Raw genomic sequence first — 27,826 nt, forward strand, 5'->3', positions numbered from 1 at the left:
TGTATATAGAGAAGAAACGCCGACGCTCGATGGCGTATTTTGCGCATTGCCAGTGAGGTGGTTACACGGTTGTTGAGATGTTCCGATGGCATAATATATTGGGACGCAACTTGTGCTGAAACCGTTCGATCGATCTATCTGGACGGTTGGCAGATTAGATCCGATGCTTCGTAAACGCCGTAGGTGGTAGGGAGGGTCAACTTTCACGTGAGTGCGGCCCACTTGTCACGTGCTTAGATCGTGGCCGTGTTGATATTAACTCGTCCGTTCCAAATTCTTAAACCATCCTACAACTACAAGGGTTAAGGGGTCTTTATGAGGGATAACCGATCATTTGGAGGATGTTAATTTCTATGGGTAGGTAGAAACGGTCGAGATTCTCCTCTGTAAACGTGGACGGTAGATGATCCTTCCTCGCATACAAATGAACGAGAAAGGAACCAAAAACACGTGCTGAAAAAGGGAGCGCGGGAAAGTAACACGACAAGCTTAAATTGGCGGGAAGATTTACAACACTCTAAAAAACCCCGATTCGCGACCGTCCGGTTACTGTTTCTCCCTATCCTCTTCTCCTTCCCCGTTCTCGCTCGCTCTCACGCTCGCTACCCCCATTCCATTTCCAAACCCTAATCCCTGCATCTCGAAGCCACAAATACAAGAACCGTAGCCTGCGCCTTCCAATCGAGAGGAAGAAATGGACACCGAACGGCTTTCCGCCATCTGTGCTGGCCTCGGATCCGCCAAGGAGGAGGATGAGAGCGGGGCAATCGTAGGTTATACCAAGAGTGAGATCTGTCTAGGTTTGGATCCGATGCTTGGCTCCCTGTTCGTGATCTATTCCCTACTAATATTGACCTTGGAGTTTCTAATTCTATCTAATTCTTCAGATAATTTGAAGGATCTGCAACGATTTCTTCGGCGGGATAATCCACAACGGCGGGACGTCTTCAAACAGATTTGCAAGTGGAAGACGGTGTCTCACGATCTGATCCCGATCATAGAGTATTACCAGAATGATCGGAATTTAGTGATTAATGCCGGTAATTTTTGTCTCAAATATCTCGATGTAAAACTTATTATTTTGTTGCATATTATTCTGATTACAAGTATTTTAAATGTGCCGTGCAGTTAAAATTTTGGTCTTCCTCACTATGCCCGTGGACCCTAATTCGGATGATATAGCACAACAGATTGAGTACTTGTGGGATTTGAAGGCTGCAATGGCACGTAATGTCACACTAGCAGTCATAATCTCGCTTCTTGAAGACCCACTGGATCATTTGGAACGGTAAACTTTATTTTTCCTACATTTTATTTTTTTATTGTTTACCTTCCTCGACCCTCATTGTTGCAGAAGCTTGTTTTACTGCTACCCATTAAGTACGAACTCGTATATTCTGCTCTTCTTTGTGTTCTTCTTATGTACTCGTAGATGACATAATATGCATTTGGAAACAGATACCATATTGACTGAGATTATCAAAATTGGGGAAAAGAAAAAAAGAAATTAATTTTCTATAATGCTTGTAGATCGAAATTTTATTGCATAATTGATCTGAGTTCTGTCTGCGCTGCAATTAAAAAGCTCATTGCTCTTGCCCTATATGAGCTCCTTGCCATGGTCCCACAGTTTCTACTTGCTTATTTCACATGGGCCTACCTCTCTGCATATCAATCATATCATTTCTATTCTTTTTTCCTTTTTATAAATGTGAGAAGTAGGGTGGTATCGAATGAACCATCTGCATAAATGGTGCAAATATATTAATATGTTTAAGAAGAAGCTTGAATTGGACAAAAAAAAATTTGTCCGAGCGAAGATTGGTTAACAACCATAGGGTAGACATTGGTGCTGATCTTAATATAACTCTGTGACTGTTAGATGCATGAGTATATTGTGGTTAGGTCTTCAGTTAAGATATTCTTGGGGCTTATTTGAGCTATAAGACATGAGAAACTAACATGGAAAATTTCAGGTTCTTAATCTAGTCTACAGTTTTCATTTTCTATATCCTGCATGAAATAGGTTCTTTTGCTTTTCGGTCCATTTATTGTTTTTCCATTTCTTTGACTTATGTTTTGTATTAGTTTGTTGAGTACTATTTGTTGCACAATAGCTTATAGGGTACTAACTTAGCTTCTCTGATGCGCTATCAAATGCCAACCAGTGATGCATTTACAGAAGACGATTGGAAGTTAGTTCAGCTGGTGCTAACTTTGTTTCGCAATGTCTTGGCCGTCCAAGATATCACTTTGCAGCAAAAGGCATCTGGATCAGCCACACAGTTTTTGTGCTTGACCGATAGTTTTCTTGAGCTCTTGTTTCAAGAGAATATTATGGACCTAATTTTAGTGCTGACCCAGCATGTTGATGAGCCATCTGGTTATCTTCAGCAGGATAATTTGCTTTTACTGGAGATCTACCACAGTATTTTTCTTGGCCGAGATCCAGAGCTGATTGCTAAAGCTCATAAAAAGAAATCCATGGTGTGTTTCCTCTTCTCCTTTAGGAGTTTTGTCAACTTTGTTTTGAGCTTTATGTCTTCATGTTCATCAATGTTGTTCATAAGTTTAGCTCTTGAAGAAAACGAGTTTTCAAATTTCAACAGGAAGTAGCAAAGTTTGTTGATGATCTGACTTCACAGTCACTAAAAAGAGGACTTCTGTCCACATGATGACTGAAGTTTGGTATTCTTTAAGTATCTGTTGTTCTTTGAAGTAGTTTGAGTGTTAAGTAATGCATAATTAGCTACACTCGAGCAAGCAATATACATTCTTATATGTTGAAGACATAGTTATCAACTTTATATACTTACTTTGAACAAAATCCTGTTAAGCATGTGTTTCTCCATTTGGTTTCTTTTCCCTACATCTGTTGGTACCATGCTTTGCGCTGTCTAAAGAGATATGGGGTTTTAACTTTCTCACAGTAAATATATGATTTTGCAATGTCACTGAAATCAAGCTTTAGTTCCTGCATTTTGTCACTGAAATTCAGAGATGATATGAATTGTTCCAGGTCAAGACTATAATATCCAATATTTAGATTTCTTGTGCTGTCTTAGCTAGATGGCAATTTCAAAATGCCATGTAAAGAAAACTTCTATGTGCAGATAGATGAAGATATCAGTACGTCTGTAGATTCACTCAGATCAATTATTGAGGAGGAGCATGAGACAAGAAGGATAGTTGGGCTAAGGAGCTTGGAGCGCCATTCACTATTCAGTGGAACATTTACACGGCAATCAGTGGTAGGATATTCTTGAACAGCCATATGCCATGAGGAGATTATCGTGTATTATGGCCACGTAGAACACTTCTGATTATTATTCTTTCTCCTTCAACAGGATGGCTCTAGAACCTTATTTAAAGGAAATCCAACTTCTGCCTCTGGCAATGGCTTCCTCAAAGTCCATAAGGTTCAAAGAGGTCCTCTAAAAAGAATTGCATGGGACCAAGGGAGATTGTCCTTGCCCAAGCAGAATATATTGGGCTTGCTAAACAATTTCTTGAACCAATTCCTGTCAGGAGGGTATAATGGTGGGATTAAATAAATACCACATTTCTATTTTATCCCTTTCTAGTACATTATCATATCTAGTGCTAATAGAATTTCAATCAGTTCTTATGCAGTCTATTTGTAATGATATCACAAAAGAGCATCAGTCCATTCAGAACAGTGACATTATTTCATTTTTCCAAGTTGCTGATTTTGTTTTAGCTTTTCAGCATCAAAAGGCCTCAATTTCGAAGGTCAGAACAGAATTGAGAATCTTCATAATCACAGCATGTACTTTATGAAACTAAAATATTGTGTTATATCAAGTGCCATTTTATCTAGTGGTTAGGACTGACCTAGTACCATAGACAGTATTGGCAAGAGGTCTACTGAGGGAGGAACAATCAAGCATGTTTTAAAAGTTTATATTGTGTATTTACACACATATTGCTAACTAGCAGCATTTAACTGTATAATTTGTTTGATCAGAAAGCTGACATGGAGGGGCCAACATCTGAAACTTCAATTAATAATAAAGATGTTGATAATTCCTCGTGCCATTGGGACCTATGTGGATCTGTTGCATCGACGATGAATGAGGCTATGTTCAATTTAGTCATAACTAAGTGGCGTGAGACTTTTGAAGCCTTGAAAGAAACTAATGATTACAAGCCTCTATCAGCAGCAGGATCTCTGATTAAAAGAATGGTAATTTTACATGATAAGTTTCTTTTTTCCATCATTTAATATATTTTGCAGCTTGTTAAAATTGTGATCTTGCCCAAACATTTGCCATTTATCTCTCTAGCAATGTTGTTTAACCTTTAGGTCCTTTTAAATCTTCTTGTGTCATCAGATTCAATGGACTTAATAGAAAATATTTACTTTACCCAACAAAAGAGAATAATAGAAGCCTTTACGAGTATCATGGATGGCCAATGCCAAGCGCATCACCATGCTAACAGTACACACATGCCTTATCTGCATTGGTAGATGAGCATCAAGGTATTGGGCTTTGCTGTTTGCTGACTGCTGAGCCATTCAATATTGAGCAGTTTTGATCCATCTTCTCAGCAATATATATTCCAGCCAAAATAATCAATTGTTCTTTTCAGTAACAGATTGAGTTTTTAGCCAGTTTTGTATTTATGGTACATTGTATGCATGTATTTATGTAGATTGCTTTATACTCATTCATTAATTATATATCCTGTCTGAATCAAACATGGTACATGTGGCTTTCAAGAACTGTAATGTCCGTAACATTTTCTAAAATTTGTGCAGATTCGCATGATAGATTTGGTGCTAAAGCTCTTTCCTGAAGATTCAAAAGAACCTCAAACAGCACGTGTTCTTCTGTATAAGTTGTTTTATGATCAGACAGATCAAGGTCTGACACAGTTCCTTTTAAACCTGTTCAAATCTTTCGACACGCATAAGCAAACTAAAAGGTTTGTTGAGACAGTGCCTTTTGAAATTAAAGTTAGTTCTTGACTATTTAATTCCATATTGTACGTTCGATTTGTAACATATTACTCTTGTTATCAAGTTGCTGAACATATGGAATCATGGGAATATTGCATATTAAGGATTATATTTTGTGACATAATCTTATTATCTCCTAGGTTTTGTGATGCTTTATGTTTTCAGAATTGCAATTTCTGTTTCATGGGCATGTATAAAGTAAGAATTTGTGTGAGTTGGCTACAAACTAAATTAAAATGTTAACATTGCACTTCCAACCAACATTTGCTATGTGTACATTTTGTAAGTTTCTCTTGGTTTTCTACTCAATTGTTCGTAACCTTCAGCTGATCCAAATACTGTATTACTCTCATTTTCTTGTTATCTTTTTCACTAGTTTAGTTGCTTAAATACATCTATATTCTTCCATATATTCAGAATGCTTTTAACTGCAGTTCTTTTGTCTGGCTTTATTCAGTGATCTTGCAGATTTGTTAGAAATTATACATGTAGTCTTACGGCTCATGGAGAAGCTTCAAGCAAGGGGCACATTAAGGGTACGATCTACTTGTTTCTGAACTTTCAGTTACTATGTATGGCTGATGAAAATCACAGAGCACTTTAAGACCATGCACTTGGTTCTTCTACCTAGTTTATTGGTTTCTGTAAGTGTTAACTAAATGGCAGAAGAGATCACGTTTAGCCTGCAAAATGCTTCTAGCTTATTAGTGTACTTGTGACAAAGTATGGTTGGTGGGATGGCTAACTTTTATGGGCATATTTCTATCTTTTAGGTTTCCAAGAAAATAAGGAAAGGCAGAAAAAGGAAGACAACAAAAGACAATGGTGAGATAAAAGCTGAAAAATTGGGAGAAGTACATGCCAGTCCAAAAGATAATGAGACAAATGAAACTGGACTGCCAACTTCTCAGTCATTCATAGATTCAGACAACCTACTTGAACAGCACTCGTCAGAGTCAAATTTTATAGAAAAGGAAGCTGCTGATATAGAAGGCATTCCAATTACAAATCCAGTTGTAGAACCTGTAGCGCTTTTACAAGCAGGCCACCTTATGGGTGATTCATCTTATATGGACAGTGAGGAATTGAAAAGAAAGCTTGTTGATCTTGCAGATGAAACATCAGATTCCTCAACAGGCGATCAGATGCCTTCTACAAGTGAAGTTGATTTCAATGTGTCCAGATTGATTGCTAGTCTTGCAAACAATGCTGTTGTACATAATTTATGCTGGTTACTCAAATACTACAGAAGCAATTCTGCTAGTACAAATCACTACATTATATGCATGTTACGAAGGTTTTGTGAAGATTTGGAGATGTCCCCGATGCTCTATCAGGTAAATTACATTAAAAGTTCAAAATTACCGGCTCTCCAAGTCCAAAGAGTAGAAAAGTACTTCTGTTACTTAATATACGATTGTGCTTTTGCAGCTATCAGTCCTCATCACATTCTATGACATTCTAGCTGACAAGAAATCGACTTCTAAGGAGCACTCAAACGTTATAAGTTTCCTTGCCAAGTTAGTAAGGAAGATGTTGGTTTTAATGAAAAAACAGCCTCTGCTTTTTGTGGAAATACTCTTCTGGAAGACACGCAAAGAATGCCATTACATCAATGCGGAAGCTTTATCGTGTGATATGGCCAGCTTGAAGAAAGATATCAGGAACTTAGATAGTGATGCAAATGGTTTGTCAAATGAAACAGGACGAGGGCAGAAAAGCATAGCAGACTCTCTTGGTGATGACGAAGCTGATTTGGTCATTCCTCATTATCCTAATAATCCAGAGTAAGTTACTTTTGCAGTTCTCTTTGTCAATTATTTTTATTTGATGAGTTCATTCTTGCATCTGATCAAAGTCAACCAGTACCCATGTTAATAAGACTTGTCTTGCTAGTTTATATTTGTAGCCAATTCATTCATTCTGTTATTGCACAGGGAGGAAAGTTCATCTGATGGTGGTGAAGATGACTTGCATACAACCAACAAAATTGTAGACCAAAGGAGCAGTGTGAGATCCCCTTTAGGCAGAGATCCTGAAGTTGGCACCAGGTTTACAATCACCATGATTGTATCTTGTTGTCTTTAAACTGCAAATTTTCTTGGGTTCTCATTTGTGCTTTCATTTAATTAAACTGTTATTCATCCAGTGATGTCGTATCATCTCATTTTCAAACTATGAAATCTTCCAAAAGGCGGAGAGGTTCTGTTTTTAATGAAGAGCAGGAGAATAGAATTAGGGATTTGTACAAAAGGTAAGTGGACTTTCTACAATTTCTTTGCTCAAAGAGTTTCATTTGAAGGTTTGTTTCTTAGGGGCTATTCTAGTTTGAGAATAGCCAAAGGAGTTTCATTACACAGTATCCATATTGAAACATCTTTCACTTCTAGCAAAGCACTAGAATTTTATTTGACTATGTATTACGGAAGCAATATAAATAATTAGATGTTTATTGGGATGGTTGAAAAAGAAAATAGCTGCCAATCCTACATCTTGGATGTTAGTATGTGAGCTCATACAAACACTTGTCAGATCTTTCGAGTTAGACATTGTAAATTAGAATAAATTATAGGGACTTTGAATCTTTTCAGTAGTTCCTTGATATCCGCAAAAACTTACCTTAAGATGAGGAGGTGAGAGTACTTTGTCACACTCCATCTTTGGATTATTTAATTTGTACTCGATGGAAGCAAATTTTTAATTTTTAGAACTTCCTTCCAAGATTTGACATAAAGTTTGTTGTCTAACTTGACTCCTTTTTTCCCACATTCTTAACTGATTAACTGTATTATGGATATTCTTGAGTCAAATAGTACCTGATGCCAATAACCATAGTACTTTGCCCTTAAGAATGGCAGACTATAATATAACTAGAAAATAATGACTTTTTTAAGAATATCTTGTCTGTTCCTTTTCCTCATTTTGATAGCTTGATTCTGATGTGATTATGTTGGATATTCAGATTCAGGGATGACCGCAGATGTGGCCATCTAATTGCAGAAGCTTTAGACCCTGATGGGAAGATATCTTCTACTCAAGTTTATCGGAAGCTTAAACAGCTTGGCCTCAGGATTGCCACAAGAAAAAAGTGCACTAGTGATGGACCTTTGTCAGCTACAGATGATCCAGACATTGTAGCGTATGATGCATTTCCAAGTGATTACCCTCAAAATTTGAATGAACAGGAGAATGGTCCTAATCTAGAGAGATCTTTGTAAGTGTTCTTCTCATTTGTACATTCAACTACAACCTAAGTTTTCTTTGCTGTTATGTTGTAGTACTTGTCTCTCTTTGTTTAGTCAACTTGTCGCTTTCAGTTTATATAATCTTTTAAAAAAATATTTGATGCTTTTTAACTCTTGGCTGTTTCTTCATCTGAAAGTTCAATTTTTTGTTACTCTGTCTAATGCAGTTATGGTCATGTTTTTATATATATTTGTATTATCCATATCAAGGTGCTAATCCTGTGCTGATCTCTTTCCTGTAGCTGGACCTATTTTAATAAGTCTAGCCTTTTTCCGAATTGTACATATCCAGATCATGATAACCACGACGACTCTTATTTTCACCTGAATATTTTGGTGCGGCTATATTATTATATACCCTTCATAGCTTGCTATAAATGCTAATTAACGATTTAATGTATAAAGTATAAACCCTCTGTTGATAGAAGCTATGTCTGGATCACCATGCATTAATGTGAATAAATATCTTTTTGTCCAAGTTTATCATTTAAAGGTAAGTCTCTTATTTTGCATCAAAATCCTTATTTTCGTAACACAGCAGATCTTTGAAAATACTTCAATGTTTCCAAATTTTAGTTTATTCTGTACTTGATGTTTCGTGGACAATCTAATACATGTTTAGGCTTGGCTACAATTAGACTCATGGACGTAGCTGTGGTGGAAGAGGAGTTGGGCTTTTGTGCCACCTCCTATAGGCCGGTCCGAGCTCGTTGGACGAGCGCTGATTCATTATGCGCATCCACAGCTTTGATCATTCCCATTCAAAATCTACAGTCCTAACGTATTCTCTATTGAATCTGATTTGACACGTCTGGTGTGCACTCAACATGTTGATGCTCATCCAACAGTGCGCTTGGAGAGATTTGCACTAAAATCATGCTTATAAACGAGCTGAAATGATGGAAAAGGATTAAAGCAACCAACCACCAATATTGTGGCAATGCTATTCTGCATGATTTAATTTGGTGGATATAGAGATTGACAGTGACTTCTGATTGTAGAACATAATAACATTTGAGAGGTCAACAAAATGTAAATTGCTTGGCTTCGCAAATCCCTTTAACTCAGTAACTATATATGTCACTTATTTACTAAGGTTATCCTCTGCATTTTTCTATTATAAATATTTTGCTAATCTGCCAACTGTATTTGTTAGAAGCCAAAGAAAGAAGAGAAAACTGTTGATGAAGGACGCTACTGTGACCATATCTCAGCGTGCAGCAGCACTGGAAGAGCATGATTCTGATAATGAGACTTTGAGCACTTTGCTCAGGTAAATTCACTTAGTTTCGTATGTTTAACCCCTTATAAGCAGTTCTAAACTCTGAATTTGACTGCAGTCCACAATCATTGTCCTTGGTTGTGCTTTATATATCTTATCTAAATTTCATTGATATATTATCTCTATATTTCCTGTAGAAGCCGAAGGAAGGCGAACAGATCACCATCAAACAGAGTGGAGAGCACCTCTCACAGTAAGGAAACATCAGTTGATCTTGAGTCCGTTGACGAGATCCCAGGTTCCAATTTCGAGTAAGTAGTCGACTTCGCAATTGCAGTTTACTAGCACCAGTCCTAAAATTGGAATTGACCTCATACGTTTCCAGTTGCTATGATTAATCCTTGCAAAAATCTTGAAGAAACTTCAGTCTCTTTCAGCTATCAAATAATCTTTCCTCTGTGCAGAGATATCACTGTCCAGCATGAGTCTGAACAATGTCAAGAAAATGGACCTGAAGCTGGTGTTAATGATTCTTTGAATAAAAGTATAGAAGCTGCAGTAGATAATGCTAGCAATAGAGTCCAAGACATTGCCGAACTGATGGATTCTGAAGATGATAACGATAATATTGCACCCAAAAGGATTGGGTTGAAGAGGCACCTCAAAATGGTTATTGACGACGATGATGATTGAGAAGGAGATTAGAAACAAATGTGAAGAAGGTACAAGATTTTATCTGACACCTGGTTGCAGAATAATTTCCTTCATTCTTCTCTGCTGTTTCAGATCAGGGCTCTTCTAGAAACTATAGCATTAAGTTCTTCCCTCGGGATAATTAGAATTATACCAAAACAAGTAAAAACTATATCTGTAGATAATGCCAGCGTGATCCTCCATTTCTATAATACTTGATGTCTCCAAACGTGGGTTGCTGAAAGTACACTGAGATGCCAACAATGTATATATATATATATATATATATATATTAAGATGTTTGGTTTCTTATTGAAGCTTTAACAAATTATGTATGAAAATTACGGATGTGGAAGCCTGCAAGGAAGCATAGGCGGTAAGTTATGATCTCTACTCTATGTGCTACTAAACACATGGCTTAACTAACGTTTCGATGCAATGACACTATTACCATCACTTAGATTTATCCCTTACATCATGGACAGAAGACAATCGGAAAGTTAGAAGATAGAAGCAAACAACGAAACCCTCAAAACTCCCAAGCAAACAGCCTCCTTCCAACCTCGAACGATGCGAACGCGTCCACGCACGCGTACTTGATCTGATCCATGGACAGCACGTGCTGATCCCAAGCACTCATCCTCACCCTCCTCTCCTTCTCTACGTGCACCCCCATCACCTCCCTCACCAGATTCTGCAACCCCGCCTTCCTCAACTCCAACTTCCCAACCCTCTCCGCCGCCAGATCCCTCAAATCCACCGTATTCTCCACCTCCAGATCGTACTCCTCAACCAACCTCTGCGCGTCATCCTCCACCCCGACGCCCACGAACCGGAACCGGCCGTCGGCGAGGAACTCGGCCAGCGAGTCCGGCACAAAGTCAGCGTAGAGTATCTGGAAGACGAGGCACCGGCTGCCGACGCAGAGCTGGAGGACGGCCACAGGATTAGGGTAAGAATTGCGGGTATAGTTGGGGCGCCACTCGACGTCAAGCCCGACGATTAGGTGGGAGAGGCGGCGGCGGTGGATGAAGAGGATGGTGGAGATCCAGGAGGAGACGGCGGCGCCGGAGGATGTGACGGTGGTGAGGATGAAGTCGTCAGAATCGAAGGTTACGGTGTAGGTCGAGTCATCGTGGCGGTGGATCGCCGTCGTCATCTCTCTCTCTCTCTCTCTCTATATATATATATATATATTTGTGATTTGGTGGTTTCCTTTTACTATTTATAGGGAAGGAGGGAGATGGAAGAGAAGGGATTCGAAAAGGCGCGATTAAAGTAAGACAGTTTCGGTTTGTGTTTTTACTGTTTACCGTGCGGTGATTATAACGTTTACAGGGAGGGAAAGGAAGTCGAGACGTGCCTATTTGGCGGGAGATGCGCCGTTTGGTGTTACACATTACTTGCACTACTCGATAAGGTCAGTGATTTAAATAAATTATTCTTATCCAAATATATACTTTTAATAATATTATATTCTTAAGTATTATTTAGGGATAATAGTGTAATATGTTGGATGTTGATTGATCTGAGTTAAGACTGTATAAACTTGTGTTAGTAATTTATTTATTTTGATACAAGTAATTATAATAGGGTAGAGACGGGTAGTGGGCTGTTAATTGCTACAACAAAATGCAGTCGTGGAAGTGGTTAGTTGATTGGTGGAAGAGGATTAGTGTGCTAGTGACCAATTAATTTGTAGAACATGTATTAATGGAGATCGTGGGATTTTCTCTGGAACCAACTTTTAGTTGCACTTTTGAAGTGATTACATAGACGGCATCCTGTTGTTTAATTATCAATTTATTAGCCAAAAATCTTTAGAATAAGTTTAGATGTTGCAGGGAATTAACCTATACAAAATTTTGAAGGAGTGAATCTTTTTGTCGAAATATTCATGTTGATGAATCTTATCCAAGTTGTGGGCAATCTTGCATTTGCTTCATACAAATATGTATGCTTGAAAGCTAGGAGGGGAAAAAAGGAGGCTAGATTTGATGGTTAATAAGAGTTCTGTTCCATATGCAAACTAGAACACCTTATACTTCTTCTACTCCCTTTTCCCTTGCCAGAATCTTAATCACAAATTCCCATCCTCTTTTTCTAATTTGACTGTTCCTTAAACTTGGCCATCTTGGATAGCTCATCAACTGCATCAACCAAGTGATCAAGCCGAGCAACAAACTCAATGAGCAGGGAGGTGAAGGTGGCAACAGACAGAGCTGCAGTGCTCTCCAGAGTACACATCTTTGGTATCAGGCCTGTATCAATTCCTCCATCTTCTTCCAATTCATCTACTTCTCTTGAAGGCCATGAATGGAGCCTCCTCTGCTGCTTCCTCATGGCCTCATGGTAAGACTCAGCTTTCAAGGGTTCTACTCTTGCATTGATTCCCGCATTGCCATTTGCTAGCAGATTAGAGCAGTCTTTAAGGGTTAATGAGAGAGTGTTGGTTGATTTATCACAGCAATCAAATGGATGATGCGTTGAGGTTAGGAGGTAAGAGTGCAGTTCTATGGAGTGCTGCAGGCGATAGATGGAGTTGTGAACTCCCTTCAATAGATTTGTTTGAACACTATGATTCATGTTACTAATATCACTTCCCAAGCTGTGAAGGAGCTCTGCGGCTTCAACCGTCGCCTCGAGGATCTCCGTCTGGAATGCCATTCTAAGATTGTATGGAGCCTGAAAGAGTAGCAAACTATTATCAAGTAACCTTTTCTATCTAGTGCTTTTTTTGATTGAAAGATACTTGTTTCTTGTAATTATGTCAGTGTACTCATAAAAGACCAAGGAGACATGCATGACGAATTAGAGGTTATGCTGAAGAGTTGTCATAATGCAAGAGAATATACGCAAATTATGGACTCTTTTCAGCGGCATATGTAACTATGAAGGGCAATTCATATCACTAAAGAAAATATCTCTTATGAGGTGGCCTTATCAAGAATAATACTTTTGCAAATGATATGTACATGATATTGTCAGTGGTGGTTTAATGTACTTTATTCATCATGTCCCTCAAGTTTCCTAAAAGATTCCTGGCCACTTTATGTGACATGTAAAATAAAATTTAGGATTATTATTATTATTATTATTATTTTGAACCCTCATGAGATGCTTTTAGAATAAATTCACATGAGAGCTCTATAAATTGACCTGAATCTCTGAATGCAGGCAACCATGGAGTGCCATGACCTCATAGGCACAATGGCGAAGCACAGCTCCCACTCTAACATACTGTGACCATGGGTAGAAGAAATGGGGAAATTTCCCATGGGGTGGCTCCCATTTTGCAGAGCTCGCCTATCCATATACAAATCACAAAAAAGGCCCAGGAATAATATATCTAAATCGATGCAGGCATTACATCTATAACATTCAAGATGTACTACATATATTTATTTAGCAGAGCTTACCAATGAATCGAATCTTGCCGATGAGTTCAATATTCCTCGACATTTTCGGAAGGCGGGCTCGTCTGGGAAGTCGTCGGTGATCGTCTTGGAGAACTCCTCGTTCTTATTGGAGCCATAATCGCTTAGATACTTCTTCACACATTCTAAAGGCAAAGAGAAAACCAAATAAGGTTCTACTTCTACTATTTGTATTCTATAGAAGTCGAACGTCCTGGGGATAAATTAATTAGGGATACTTATACTTAGATCTCCTGAATTTTTTTTATTTTTTTATTTTCATGATATGATGTTCCCTTAGCTACAAGAAACAAACAAAAAAAAAACCCTACAGAATTCCTCTTTTGTTACTTATTTGTTATATTTTCTGTTAAAATTTGATACCATGTGTGACTGTAACGTGATTAATTTGTTTGGTTCTATAAAGATAATTTTGCTCTTGTTTTAGAGAATTAAAAGATAGAGATGAAAGCTTTTTTCCATTGTTTAGGGAGTTAATGTGTATATATAAAAAAAAGGTTTATATAAAATAAAAATGAATGATAGTTCATAGGATATTAGTGTAATAGTTATTATAATAAATTATTTTGCTTCACCTTCGAGTGAGTCAGCGATGGTATCAAAGCTACCGACGAGCTCCTTATGCAGCTGCTCGCCGGCCCATATCGGGAAGACGAGAAGGTTAACGAGGACGGCGATGACCGCCCCAATTGCAATCGAGTAGAGGCGTTCCATGCCGGTCTTCATCGGATCTCCGATCCGGTAAACCGAGACGATGATAAGACAGTAGGTGAAGAGAATAACCCTAAAGCCATACTCATAAGGGGCTAGAGATGGCCAAAGTTTCATGAAGGACGTTATTGCACCTGCATGCATGGTGATCATCTTGTTAGTTAATTAGAACAATTACGTGAATCGATCAAATCATTACATTTGTATCATTTTCTTACTGGGAAAAAAGAAGATAAAAGAATCCATACCAACAAGAAAGATGCTAAGGCCAACAACGTACGGCACCGCCGCGCCGCCGCTGCTCAACGAGATTTGGATCACGAGGATAGCGAAAATTCCAGCAATCAAACTTCCGACGGCTCTGTTGAATCCTCTGTTCAATGTAGCACCTAAATATGCATATATATATATATATATGGAAACCTTTGGTCAAAGATTTTGCGACAAAATTGAAACTTAGAATTTATAGCAGTAAAGTTGTGTCGATACAAACCGACTGTGTATTCGAACATGATGCCGACCGTTAGGATGGACCAGATTATATTTGTACCGAAGTGATTGAAAGGTGCAGTTACAAGTATCAGCAGCGAGACTAGAAGCATGGCTAAGCCAACCTTCAGTGAGGAGGTGACCCTATTCGTGTCCTCCATGGCGAATTCCCACACTTCTCGGATCCATTTACGCAGCGAGAACCGCTCTTTGCTCGCCGACCTCTTGAGGAACTCAGGCAACACGGCGTTCGGCGACAAGCTGACGTCGACTTTGACGCTGCTCTTATCGTTTCCATTCATTTCTCTTATGACAATGATGAGAAGATATTTAGAAGTAGAAGGGCAGTGGTATCATAGATACTAGTAGTTAGTTTCTGAAAGTGAAGGGGTTGATAAGAGGGTGGGCATTTATAGGCAGGTGGGGGTGGTGCAAGTAGGAAAGAAAGTATTGGTAGTGGCAAATAATTTTAATGTTAAGAATGCATGAAGGGAATTATTCCTTATTAATAATAGAATAGAAAATGCTTGGAAATGGCAGAGTAAAAGATGCTAGGGTTCAATAATGGTTGGGGTTGATGGAGATCTAGAATCCAGCTTTAGTTCACAAACACAATATGGAGGATTTTTGGGGGCATTTACACGTTCCGTAGAACATAAGAAAAATTGATGGTTGCAAGCTCAAACGACAAACGAAATGAGAATGTTCCGTGGATAATGCTGTTGCATAAGGACACTGGAGCATGAGGTGGGGGGGACCGTAACGAACACAACTCGGTGATTGAGAAAATGTTCGGATTCTCTTGACACGAGAAAATTATGACACACAAGTGAGCATCGGTGCAAATTAGGGCTCTGTGGGAACCTTGTGCTTCTCTGTCGTGTTATAACTTATAAAGGCCTGGTAAGACATCACTTTATCTAGAATAAGAACAATATTAACTTCCCTTTTTTTTTCTTTTTTTTTTTCTTCTGGAAGAGTTTGTAGAAACGGGATTTATTGATGAATCAAAATACAGCAGAGATCCCCAAAGAAACCAGACAATGCCAACTGAGTTGTGATCTGGGGTAGTATTACACCGGCTAGAGATATAACCGAATTGTCCGGATTAACTTATAATTTGCTGAAGTTTGCTGAAGTTTTGGATACTTTTTTTTCCCCACGGGTTCAGATTGAGAGTCAAAGAATGCTAAAGTTTACAGATTTAATCGCCAATGGATCTGTTAAATGATACAAAGCCGCAAAAATTAAAAAGAAAGAAAAGGGAAAAGTACAATGTAATCACTGCAACAATGGGGTAGGAAAGATAAAAGAACAGAAAGAAGAAGAAAAAAAAAAGTGGAAGAAAGAATCATCGGATGATATATGTGGTAAAGAATAATCAACTAGTTCTTGTACTGTTCAAGTCACCAGCATCATCAGGTGGTGGCTTTATGAATTTTCCAAGTGTTTTTTGGCGCGCCCGCTTCTTTATTCTTTGAATCTTGTCCTTGCTCTGTTGCTTTCTTCTTTCCTTTTGCTGTTGTCGCATGTTTCGCTCCCTGTCATATATACCCTGCCAGTAAACCTCGCCAGTGGCTGGCCAAAGCCATCTCCTGTCAGGTCGGTCAGCATCTGATTCTTCTGCCAAATCCTCGTCCATGCTTTTTAGTGTGGCATAAGAGAACCATCTGACCCACATCTGACCTTTCCTGCTCTTCAAACTGTGCTGTTCCTGCAATGCTCCAGTCTCAGGGTTCACATACACCATTCGCCGTGCACTGTGGAAAGCCCACACATTCACAAGCAGCTCGAGTACCCGGGAATAGCAGTGTCGATCCTGCACAAGCATATCAGACATGATGATTTAAGTATGCCGATCCTTTCTGAAAATTGTATATTTAGTTGCGTGTGATCCTATCAGACATGATGGTTTATGTATGCCGATCCTTCCTGGAATACTATATTTAGTTACATGTGATCCTTTGTCAATACAGCCAAACCAAAACATGGTAAAGATTAAAAAAAAAAGATAGAAAACTGATTGTGAGGGTGTTGGCATTTGCAAACTGACAGAACGCCAAACTGAGGCTGGTTGTCAAGTGAGTTATCAACTAAAAGAAAAATGCAAGTGTAGTATAGAGAATTGTCAACGCCTCTTTTACAACAAAAAAGAAAGAACAAAATATAACTTATTCCAACTTTGTATCGACCAAATATCATAAAAAGAAACACTTCAATAATTCATCAATAAAAAGATCTTACTGACACTGATATATGTGAACCACTAGACTGGAACTTACATCCATTTAAAGTACTTCAATTTATTGAAGAAGTCATATGGGACTGTTGAACTAACACACTGAAGGCCCTAAACAATTGTAATAGAAAAACTGAACTGAACTATGACAACTTACCTTATATGGACTCAAGTAGCAATTGCCAGATCTGTGATGCTCATCATACATCTGTGCATCCAGTGCATCCACGAACATTCTGAAAAGTATGGAACAACAGTTAACACCCCACAACTATTATAGCACATCAAAAGTCAAGCATGCAAGTAGATAAATCGGATATCACAAAGGGAATAATTTGCAAAATCAGCTGTTATTCTCACAGCACAAAAAATTCAAAACTTTGACGCGTCAAACGATATCACAAAGAAAGAACTGAAAAGGGAGCAATACAATGCTCTTCCATGTGCAGCAAAGAATAGTACTAAACCAATATAAATTCAAATTAAAAAGGTGTTAGATGTATAAAATAATAATATAGTGGCCCCAGAGACAAGCTCAAGTGGGGGGGTGGGGGGCTGTTATCCTCCTACTAGCTCTCAGATAGCATCTAAATTAACCTCCTATGCTATAGATCCTCTTGGATTAAATCACATCTAAGAAATCAAGCACACTTACCCAACAAGTGGTACCAGAGGTATGCACAATAAAAGCACAAATATTTCATTTTCTAATTTCTTCACAAGTATGGTAACTGATGTAATTAAATGGCTAAACATTGATTATCAGCTATTGCTGTGTAACCCAATTTTGTTTCCTCTCTTACAAAGATTATTAGAGACCAAATGAAGAGATGTTACTATAAAATTAAAAGCATATTATGTAAGTTCTCTCAGCATTACCACCGGCTTAGCACTACAGACCTGAAAGTAAGTTTGAGAATCTACGCAAGTGGCAACTTAAAGCATATAACACAGGTAAGCATAACGAATTGCTTAGACATCATATGCACACCTTGAAAACATGACGAATTCAACAAAAGACCTCGTTGGCAAAACCCAGCTTTGCATAACAGACCAAGTATTTCCATCATTAGGCATCGGTGGCAAGGACTTCCAATCATGCTGTAGACCATACATTCTACGAAGCGCCTCAGAAACAGCAAACCTTCAAGAAACAAAGATATGAGGAAATAATAATTTATCAATGTTCAATTGGTGGCATCCAACACGCCCAGAGAATTTCAATTGGTGCCATCCAAAGTTCCAAGAGATGGCCAGAAAATTTTGTTTCTCTATATTTTATTTTCTTTTGTTTTTACTCAGTTGTTTTTTATAATAAAAAAAAACCCCTTTATAGCATGTTTATCTTGTGGTTAACCAACTGAATTATGGGTATTTGCAAATTGCCTACCACTAGACAATGGTTAACCTTACACAAATAGAGCTACTTGGAATAGAAGGACAATCACAAATAGTTGGAACTCAGCTTCTTCTCTAGTTGTTGTAGATGGTAGCAAACTTCAGGAGTCTATAAATTTTGTAACACAAATAGAGGGGTGTTTGCAATACCTACGACAGAAAATTGAATGTATACTTTTTTTAGGAACTTGTGATGCTTTAATGTAATTACAAGGGAAAATAAAAAGACAAATAGAGATATCTAACCTGCAGTTTCCAGCATTTATTGCATCACAGAAGGTCCAGAAATCTAGATGCTCAGGATTTCTAGGATCCTGGTCCATTCGGACCCAAAAGTAAAAGGCATCCCCATGCCTTCGAGCTTGAATAGAATCTAAGATTACAGCTTCAGCTTTCTTAGATAAGCCAGCCTGATAAGGAAATTAAGTACTTTGGTAAGTAAAGATGCATGAAAAATGAGTTATTGTAGGTTCCATATAGACTTTTTGTCCTCACCACTAGAACAACATTTACCTGTTTCAAGCAATTTAAGGACCTGATATTTTCAGGGTTTTAAGTGTAAGCTAGATAAACATATGGAGAAGGAGCAGAGGAATAAGCAAAACTTAACTTTGTAGCCACAAGATATGGGCGACTATTACAGACTAAGAGAATTGGCTACATCAAGGTCAGAAGCTAGAGCAAACATAAGCAATGTCACATTCTGATTACTACAATATCCAAAAATGGGTGATCATGTCCATGCATGTGCTACTCTGATGACCTAATATCAATCAGTCAATTTTCTTCATTACTAAGTAGAGCAAGAAAAAAAAATGTGACCACTGGGATTTACTTGTTCATATCTGGATATAAGTATGCAAGATGATACAGGTAAACCATCAGCAATAAAAATGAAACACAAATTTTGAAACTGAAACTGAAGATAATACAAAAGGTACCCCTCAAGGTGTGCCTGACATCATTATATTCATCCATCAAGGTTGCATGCACCAAATTTTGAATTTGGTAAGACAAGCAACCCAAACTAAGTAATCTGTGTGTTCATTCTGATGGTGAATCTGTGTCTTCACATGGACCTTAATGATATACAAAGATGGTATCATTAGTTCAATGCATTATTAAGAAAATACTATAGGCATCCCATCATAAAAATAATAATTAAATAACAGTAAATTTCAAGACAGAGAGAAATCAAGAAGGCACAGAATACTCTAAATAGACTAACAAGAAGTCTAGCCAGATGCAACTACACAAATTCCTTATTGTAAATCTAAGGCACATACTTGATGGAACACTATACTACCTAAATACTTGTAGAAATAAGATTGAGATATCAGTAGGTAGAACAGAAAATAGTTAAAATAGATGTGGCCACTTGTCCTCTGCATGAAGCTCTTTGTAGAACTCTAAGATTCAAATATATTTTCAGCGACTACCTAAAATTAAACTCATAAGGAAATTACTACCATAAGTAAAAGAAGCCATAGAGAACTCAGGACAAAAGATCCAAAAGTAATTAAGGAAGAACTTTATTCTAGTAAACCTTAAATAAGAATTTTAATTAGACAGCAATACTACAAACCTTTCCTGCTGACGCTCTCCAAGATTGAAAGCCAATCCAGGCATTTCTGTGTATCCTATCAATCCGATTAGCTAAAGCAAAGAATGCTCCATATTCACCAAGAACATCTCGGTAGTATCCACTATTTAATAGTGGAAGACGAGAAGAAGCATCGATATCATCAAACCCGGGTCTTCGGCCTCTGAACATCTATCAACATATTTCATGGTTATAAGAGGATAAGGATATTCTTCAACAGAAAATTAGTAGCTGCTAGACAATATAAACAAAATAAAGTATCCTATCCTGTGCAATATCATATGAAGCTAAAAATTTTAATAATGGCGAATAACTGCATCAAATTAAAAAGACATAGTATATACTAAAGGAATCTAATATCAACTAATTATGAAAAGAAAAGAGGGCACTATCCCTCAATTGAGTATCACAAAAACTTGGGTTTTCATGACAACAGTGAAAACAGAATGTCATGAGAAGCGTACATGTAATATGAATAATATTATCCAGTCTATCTCAAATCTATGATCTTTCCTTTTCTCATTAAATCAAAATACTCCAAAAAGATATACAAATCGTCAGAATTAGAGAAACATGCTATGGTTTCGAATGTGTCATATCCTAGACTGTGTGAGGCAAACGGAGCTGTTCAATTTAAGTAGATAATAAAGTGAACAAGTTTTAATTTTTAAATTTTCCAAACATCACTTTCTAATAAAATTTTTAAGATGAAGCATGGGTTGACAAGTATATTTAGTTCATTAAGCAATGCTTCTGTTGGTTCACATCAAGAATCTTTACATAAATTTAAAAATAAACTATTAGCAAAAAATATATCCCATAATGGTTAATACTTAATAATGACTTACAAAGCCAATTCCACGGTAGAGTGAGGTTTGATGCAAAAAGGGCCACGTTCCCTCCCCAAAATAGGGTTCATATATACATAGAGGTTGACCTGTCCGCTCAAGCTCCCTATCATCTCTTTCATGCAATTCATTTCTTGCCCTATCAGCTCTTTTGACATTTCGATAAACTTCCTCCCAAGATCCATGAGGTTGATCACTCCTGTCTTTCAACTGCATTGGTATGATCCAGTAAGATACAATTGAAGTAATAGGTGGTTACAGAGTACAGAATTTGAGGTAGAACACAAAATAATAGATTTTATACCCAGGTGTTACCTCTTCCTCTTCTAGTCTCCTTCTAGTATTCACCATCTCAATCTTTTTCTCTTCTTCCCATGCTATAGAGGAGAAAACCTGATCAGCCTTTGATGTATTATTAGCAGAAGTCTCCATTTGATGTTGCAACCACTCCTCCTCAAGCCTGTCTAGCATTTTATAGCTTATAAAACTGCTATTCAAATATATATCTCTTATATTCTCAAAATTATGCCACTGCCACTGCTTTTTTAACTTAAATGGGATATCCTCAGTAATCCTTGGAGATGTGACTTCTGATGGAAACTTTATAACATTTTCAAGCAATGATGCATAACCTTCAATAGTTTCAGAAGCCATTAGGTTCCTAGCATGCTCTTTTCCCATCAGTGCAATTTTCTGGGAAGACTGAGTTATCTTTCCATTTCTTACTGCTTGAAGAAGAACCTGAGTTAGCATGCCAACATTCTCCTTTGGGAAAAGATATCCACTTACCTTATCAACAACCTAAGTCATTAAGCCATGGTCGGGACATTTGTCAGAAGATGAAATCAAAATTGAATACGAAAAATGCTAAGAAAAATTAATAGGAAAAAAGCTTAAATAACAGCTGCAGTTAAGAACATACATATTTTCTAATCATGCCAAGGTCAGGAGCAATAACTAGTTTCCCAAGACTCATAGCTTGTGTTAGTACACTGGGAAAGGCTTGCTCCTCAAGAAAGGATCCATATATTACCAGGTCCGCAATACTAAGAAAACTGATCATGTCTTCATCAACAGTAGTATGCTCAACAATGCCCTTTGGGTAGCCAGCATTTAAAGCAACAGCCTACAACAATGGAAGTGACAACCAAGTAACTAATAGCCATAGAGAACTCATCCGCTGAAAAGAAGAGAGGGAAAACAAAGGAACTATGGCAAAAGGAAAGCAAATCAATACAATATAATACCTCTATAGCCATCTTATATGCACCGGTTGAATTTCCATTCAATATATTAACTCTCAGCCGAGAGTAGGAATTGTTTTCAGATAGAAACTGTTTGAGTAGTGGTGGCAATGCTTGCAAGACAAGTGCATGTTCTAGCCATATACCGCTGTACCAAAATTGGCTGCCAGCAATAACAATGATAAAATCTTCTGATTGAAAACCCAGAGTACTTCTCAGATCATGGCCACTATGTAAAGCAGAAAAAGCATCTGCTCCCAATGCTGCAGCAGGAGAGCCTGGAATAACAAAATAGTTACCCGCATCAAGTGCAGAATACATCATCTGGAAGCACAAAAAGAAAACATATAAATATCAAGAGATAGTCACAGACAGTACTAAAATTCCCCATCAGCATAATTATGTCCAGAGCTAAGAAATTGCTTTAGATCATAAAGAACAAATTACCGGCAATAGATAGTTCGAGAAAACTATAACAGTTGCTCTGTTAAAGACTTGTTTCCAGCCATCAATAAGCTGAGCCCAGCCATTCGTAGCATATTGACTTAAGCGAAGAGCTAGAGACTTTTCATGTAAGGTCCATATGACAGGTATGGATTTGAAAGGCTCCTGCAGAAGACTGTAAAAGCAGTATGACTACTCAATTCTGGAGAGGGGATTGCAGCAAGAGAATTATCACATCCAATATTAAAGTCCAAAATATAAACCAGATGATCATCAGCACTATAGTTTTTTTCAGCTATCATTTGCTACCAAATTATCATTTCCAAAAGAACAAAACTTTTTTCATTTTGGCCAAAATATTTTTCTAGTTTTTGTCAGAATATTTACCTAAAACCCTAGTTAACTCCAGATGAATTAAAAACAATAAATAAAGAAAATCTTCTTAATATAAACAAGAAGAAAGTTTACTGGGATGCATAAGCTGTCAGCCAGAACAGAAAAGCAGGAGGCAAAGCTTTACTATGCAAGGTTATTCAACACAAGAATCAAAGAGGCACAAAATCTGACAACTAGACCTCATTTTCTCCACTAATTGAGGATAAAGTTATATACTTTTTTCCATACTCATGAATGTCAAAGGGCAAGCCTTGATATTAGTCGAAATGCAAATAACTATTGCAACAATAACAATATGATGAGGCAACAGATAATTTGCAGATATTCATCTTCAGTGTCCATACTAGTTGGAAATTGAAATTAATATGCTTACCTTTTAGTCCCAACTATCCGCAGTCGACTTTTAACAAACTAGTAGAAAGGAGTAAGTATAACAACTATGGCCAGAAACATCTACAGACTTCAGAACAATCAAAGATAAATTATTCAAACTGAAAGACTAAATTATATGAAAAAAAATCCTTAAATTTGACACCAACTATGCAGGATCATGCCAACTTGCTACTACTAAACCACTACACTAATAAGTAATCAATAGAGTGAAAGATGGAATATACATTTACCATGAAATGACAGGTCTCCCTTCAAGAGAACTCACAAGTATGCCATTATAGCTGCACAAAGCATGTAAAGAAACCTGATCAGAAAACGACTTATTCAGTATCATTACGATAACACATGATTTAGGCAAAAGAGGATATGGTTAATTAAATAAGAATGGAAGAACAAAGATAAGCAACTAGTGTTAGCAGTACTTAAGATCTTTATGCCTTACTTCAACCAATCAACAGTCATTTCTTTCATGCTTGTAGGCAGGACATCGACGGCAATTCCTATAGCTCTCCAAATTCCATGAGCAGGCCCATCTTCCAATGAGAAAGCCTGCATGATACCATAAACAAAACAACCATGATCTGAGATCAATGAAAAGTAGTAAAATCTTAACAACTGCAAAGCTAATATATTAGAAGTAAAAACTTGCTAATTGGATGTAAAGTCGTTAATAATAGAAATGAGACTTATGTAAGTGCCCCTAAAAATATACTTGCAACTACTCCTAAGGAACCAAAGAATAGGACATGTTTTTCCTGAATATATTGAGATGCTTCCAAAAGGTCGAATAGGCAGTTGGAGTAATAAATAATAGGAAATGCTGACTTGTGTAGGATACATCTATAGTACAGTATTGAAGGGCGAGATCTATCACAAACCTAGGTGCTGGTAGACGAAACGAGGTTCATGGTGTGGATTTTATTAACATAAAGGAATTAGGTTGGGAGACAAAATGCGGAAAGCAAGACGAAAGAAAGGAAAAAAGGAGTCACAATCAAAGAAGACGGATTTTTCATGGTTCACCCAATAAGGGATATGTCCATAGAGATCCCACCGATTTACTATATAGCATGGTTCAAACATTGACTAGGATCGAGTGGGAATGATCGATCCTAATCCGGATTTTCTCATCTCTTTCACTATTTCTCTGTGATGTGGGCATCATCTTCAATTTGACCAAAATAGAATTACTCGAGTCCAATTTTGGTCTAATTGTTGATTTTTAATACAAATAATCAATTGGATTAGTCAATTGACAGATATGGTAGCCTATATGTGGGGATGTCCGTATTGAGTTATTACTTAAATTGGGTTAGTCAATTTAGGTAAGGCTTAATCAATTAGGATCCTATTAGAAAATGAATTCCTATTAGAATCTCAATTGATATTTATGGTAAGCTTATATGTGGGGGATGTCCACATTGATTTATTACCTAAATTGAGTCAATCAATTTAGGTAAGATGATCAATTAGAGTCCTATTAGGAAATAAGTTTCTATTAGAATCAGCTAGAATTAAAGTTGTTAACCTATTTAAGGGTTATTGCATGAGAAACAAGGACAAGTTGGAATAAGAATTTTTTTGAAATCTCTCATTTTCTCTCCTGCGGTCTTCTTCTCTCTCTCTCTCTCTTTCTTTCTCTCCCTTTCTCCTACTCTGTCTTAAGATTCTTCTCTAATCTCTTCTTCTTCCTCTCTAAACCTCTCTTTTTCTTCAATCTCTACTTTTTTTTGTTGGTTACTGCTGCTGTCCAGAAGATTCCAGTAATGAAAGAGAATCTTTGGGTGCCCGGACGTGAAGAGAAGAACATGGTTTCAAAATAAAAGCAATACTATTCCATTTATTGGTAAACCTAAACATTAAATTCTTTCCTTACACCATATTTTAGGCCTTTCTACTATCAACGTACCTATGTGAGAATTGAGGAAGCTACTGCCTTACCTGAGTGGTTTTCTCTCCTTCCATCTAGTAGTGATCCTTTTTAATCAATTAACTTTTTATCAGTTATTGCTTACTATATTTTACTTTAGTTACTTGTTTGGGTCGATTGTTCTCCAAAACATTGCATTTATACTAGATTTACATCAATCTGTCTTTCTTTTCCTACCATAGTTATTACTTCTCTTATTCTCTTCAGTGTAGTTTTTTTTCTTCTCTCCTTTATTGCCGCATTTTTTTTCTTCCACACTCTCTCTCCTCTTCATTGTTGCAGTAGTTTTGAGTAAATACTTTTCTTATTTTTGTAAGTAATTGTTATTTTCTTATTTTTGTCTTTTTAAAAAAAAATAAAAATCTTCTTGCATATTTAAATAATATTTAAAATTCTATATAATTAAAAATAGTCAAATCCTATCTAAGCTGCCGATAGGGCTGATAAATATCATTTTTTGTAGGTCAATTTTTCGAACATTGCAAAGTAGAACCAAAAGAAATTACAAATGGGAGAAAATTCTCTCAGCCCAAAACCAAAAAATCTACGTCCTTCCTCTCTTTTCTCTCTCTACAAAGCTCTCTAGATTTTTCACAATGTTCTCACACTTATACAACTGCTTTAGAGATGCAAACAATGTATAGGTTTTCAAGAAAACCTAACTCGACTCACCGGGATTCACCAATTATGTAGGAGAGGAAAACTTGACAATCGAATGCCCAAACAATATCAGCTCTTTGGAAATCTGTTCGTTGCCCATTGCGACGACTCTCAAATGCTTGCTATCTAGAAGTGGCGTTGGAATGCCTAGACGTCCACTTGGATGTCTCTCCATAACTCAACACTAGGTTCCTTTTAGTTTTCCCTTAATATGTAAATGTGTAATTCTAGAAACTATTTTGACTTTAAGGTAGGATTTCTCATCCAATCAAATGAATTGGGACCAATGAACTAGAGAACAACAGTAACATCAAACCACATTTTGAATTGCTTCTTCTCCATTTTCAGCACTACATGGTTGATAATAACAGTCCTCTAATACATGCAAGACCTATAAAGAGATATTGATATCTTTCAGATCCTACAGATTACATAAAAATACATATGTAATATGACTGAGCATAAGGTAAATAACCTAATTAAAAATTACTTACGCTAATTCTTCCAAACCTAGTCACGGCTTATACTTACGTTTCTAGTTATATAAAGCAACACAATAAACATACATTGCAAGGAACATGAAGGAAAAAAAGTTAACTAAATTTAGGAGCTACACAAAAAGAAATCAAATCAAAAGAAAGAGAAAAGAAGAAGCCAGTCCATAATAGCCTCTTCAACTCTGCACTACATACCTGAATCTCATAGCCAATCTCCTGCAAAGCAGCTGCAATGCTCACCATCTGCAACTGCGTCGCATCCGGCAACAGATTCGCCACCACCTGAAGATCAAAATCCACCGACAAAATTACTAAAAGCCTAAGAAACATACCACACAAACGCCTTCCAAAACCTCAAGACCCACCATGGCAAGCCGCGGCTTCCTAATCCCCATCCTCTTCACCTCCCTCCCCAACGCTGCCAAGCTCGAATTCCTCTCCCTCCTCTCCCTCTCCCACCTTTCCAGAAGCTTCGTTGGCACGAATTCGATCCCCTCCCCAAACTCCAACTCCCCAAGTCCTCCATCGAGAAAGCCGCTTTCTAATGCTCTCCCGGGCTTCTCCACCACAGATCCCGGCAAGAAGGCCTGGAAGAGCACAACTACCAAGAAAAATGCCGCTACGGTGAAAACCCACTGCAAGTAGTCCACCTTCTCGAAGAGGAGGAAGCGTGCCAACCTAGATCTGGGCCGGTGGAAGAATGGCCGGCTACCGGTGGCCAGAGACGGCGATGACCGGAGCGTTGGGCCCCTCTTTAGCGTCACCGCCGCTTCTAAAGACCCCATCTAAGGGAAGGAGGAGGAGACCTTGGAGACCATTAAACTGAAGCTGAATATATGACAAAGCTGAGAGCTATAAAGAAGAGAGAGAGAGAGAGATAGTAGAGTGGTGAGACAGCGTAAGCACGGTGTGGAAGCGGAGGAAGAAGGAGGATACGTGGACGTAGGAAAGGCGTCGATCAGTGATCGTATGGTTCGCGGGGTTTTGGGAAAGATTTGAGGCTTTTTTCGACAGGGGGGCGAAAGAATAGGGGGAGGGCCGAGGGGGGAGGGAAGGGATAGACATCCAGGGTTACTTTTCCTAAACTGCCCCTCGACAGTGGGTATTGTCGTCATTTCGGTGGGCCTTCTTGGCGAACGCGTGAGATGTTTTACATTCTTTCCACTTTCCAGGGCAAGGTGATGTTCGTTCCAACGAAGGTGAAACGCGAATCGATAAATTAAAAAAAAGGAGAATCTCGTTCATAGAACAACTACTGCCTCATCCGTTTCCCATTCCTCGGATCATTTTAAAGTCAAAGCGAGGGAAAGGTAAACCGATGACTTGGAAATTTTCACTAGACTTTATATTTCATCTTCCGGAATTACCCCCTAAGACGGAGTTTGCTGTTCGG

General features: G+C 37.8%; 4 protein-coding genes across 6 annotated transcripts; 1 reads left to right on the top strand and 3 right to left on the bottom strand.

Annotated features, from left to right (window-relative positions):
• Window positions 1-343: 343 nt before the first annotated feature.
• Window positions 344-10,461, top strand: LOC140789691 (uncharacterized). 2 transcript variants are annotated; one of them, XM_073139479.1, is made up of 18 exons: window positions 344-800; window positions 888-1,040; window positions 1,129-1,288; window positions 2,169-2,487; window positions 3,114-3,251; window positions 3,348-3,540; window positions 3,623-3,753; window positions 3,989-4,207; window positions 4,784-4,950; window positions 5,442-5,520; window positions 5,758-6,321; window positions 6,416-6,771; window positions 6,922-7,035; window positions 7,134-7,238; window positions 7,947-8,198; window positions 9,386-9,502; window positions 9,649-9,762; window positions 9,916-10,461. In XM_073139479.1, exons 1-18 carry the CDS (start codon window positions 695-697, stop codon window positions 10,142-10,144), a joined length of 3,516 nt encoding a protein of 1,171 aa, XP_072995580.1. In that variant the 5' UTR covers window positions 344-694; the 3' UTR covers window positions 10,145-10,461. The 2 variants fall into 2 exon arrangements, with proteins under 2 accessions (XP_072995580.1, XP_072995581.1); XM_073139480.1 differs by having other exon boundaries at window positions 9,389-9,502.
• A 116-nt stretch (window positions 10,462-10,577) lies between these two features.
• LOC140789693 (3'-5' exonuclease-like) lies at window positions 10,578-11,312 on the bottom strand. The gene has a single exon (XM_073139484.1). It carries the CDS (start codon window positions 11,301-11,303, stop codon window positions 10,674-10,676), a length of 630 nt encoding a protein of 209 aa, XP_072995585.1. The 5' UTR covers window positions 11,304-11,312; the 3' UTR covers window positions 10,578-10,673.
• An 825-nt stretch (window positions 11,313-12,137) lies between these two features.
• On the bottom strand, window positions 12,138-15,178 carry LOC140789692 (aluminum-activated malate transporter 9-like). Of its 2 annotated transcripts, XM_073139481.1 has the most exons (6): window positions 14,786-15,178; window positions 14,541-14,681; window positions 14,157-14,426; window positions 13,564-13,706; window positions 13,304-13,450; window positions 12,138-12,829 (listed from the first exon to the last, which is right to left on the bottom strand). In XM_073139481.1, exons 1-6 carry the CDS (start codon window positions 15,081-15,083, stop codon window positions 12,248-12,250), a joined length of 1,581 nt encoding a protein of 526 aa, XP_072995582.1. In that variant the 5' UTR covers window positions 15,084-15,178; the 3' UTR covers window positions 12,138-12,247. The 2 variants fall into 2 exon arrangements, with proteins under 2 accessions (XP_072995582.1, XP_072995583.1); XM_073139482.1 differs by lacking the exon at window positions 13,304-13,450.
• Window positions 15,179-15,953: 775 nt separating this feature from the next.
• Window positions 15,954-27,460, bottom strand: LOC140788879 (uncharacterized). Its single transcript, XM_073138367.1, has 14 exons — window positions 26,799-27,460; window positions 26,629-26,715; window positions 23,789-23,895; window positions 23,577-23,627; window positions 22,561-22,732; window positions 22,117-22,437; window positions 21,792-21,995; window positions 21,185-21,670; window positions 20,870-21,079; window positions 20,004-20,192; window positions 18,665-18,828; window positions 18,012-18,164; window positions 17,178-17,256; window positions 15,954-16,600 (listed from the first exon to the last, which is right to left on the bottom strand). The coding sequence occupies exons 1-14, from the start codon at window positions 27,216-27,218 to the stop codon at window positions 16,163-16,165; spliced, it is 3,081 nt and encodes a 1,026-aa protein (XP_072994468.1). The 5' UTR covers window positions 27,219-27,460; the 3' UTR covers window positions 15,954-16,162.
• Between the last annotated feature and the right edge of the window lie 366 nt (window positions 27,461-27,826).

This window comes from Typha latifolia, chromosome 5 (assembly GCF_019914945.1).
Source record: "Typha latifolia isolate L0001 chromosome 5, TyphaL0001v2, whole genome shotgun sequence".
Classification (NCBI taxonomy): Eukaryota; Viridiplantae; Streptophyta; class Magnoliopsida; order Poales; family Typhaceae; genus Typha; species Typha latifolia.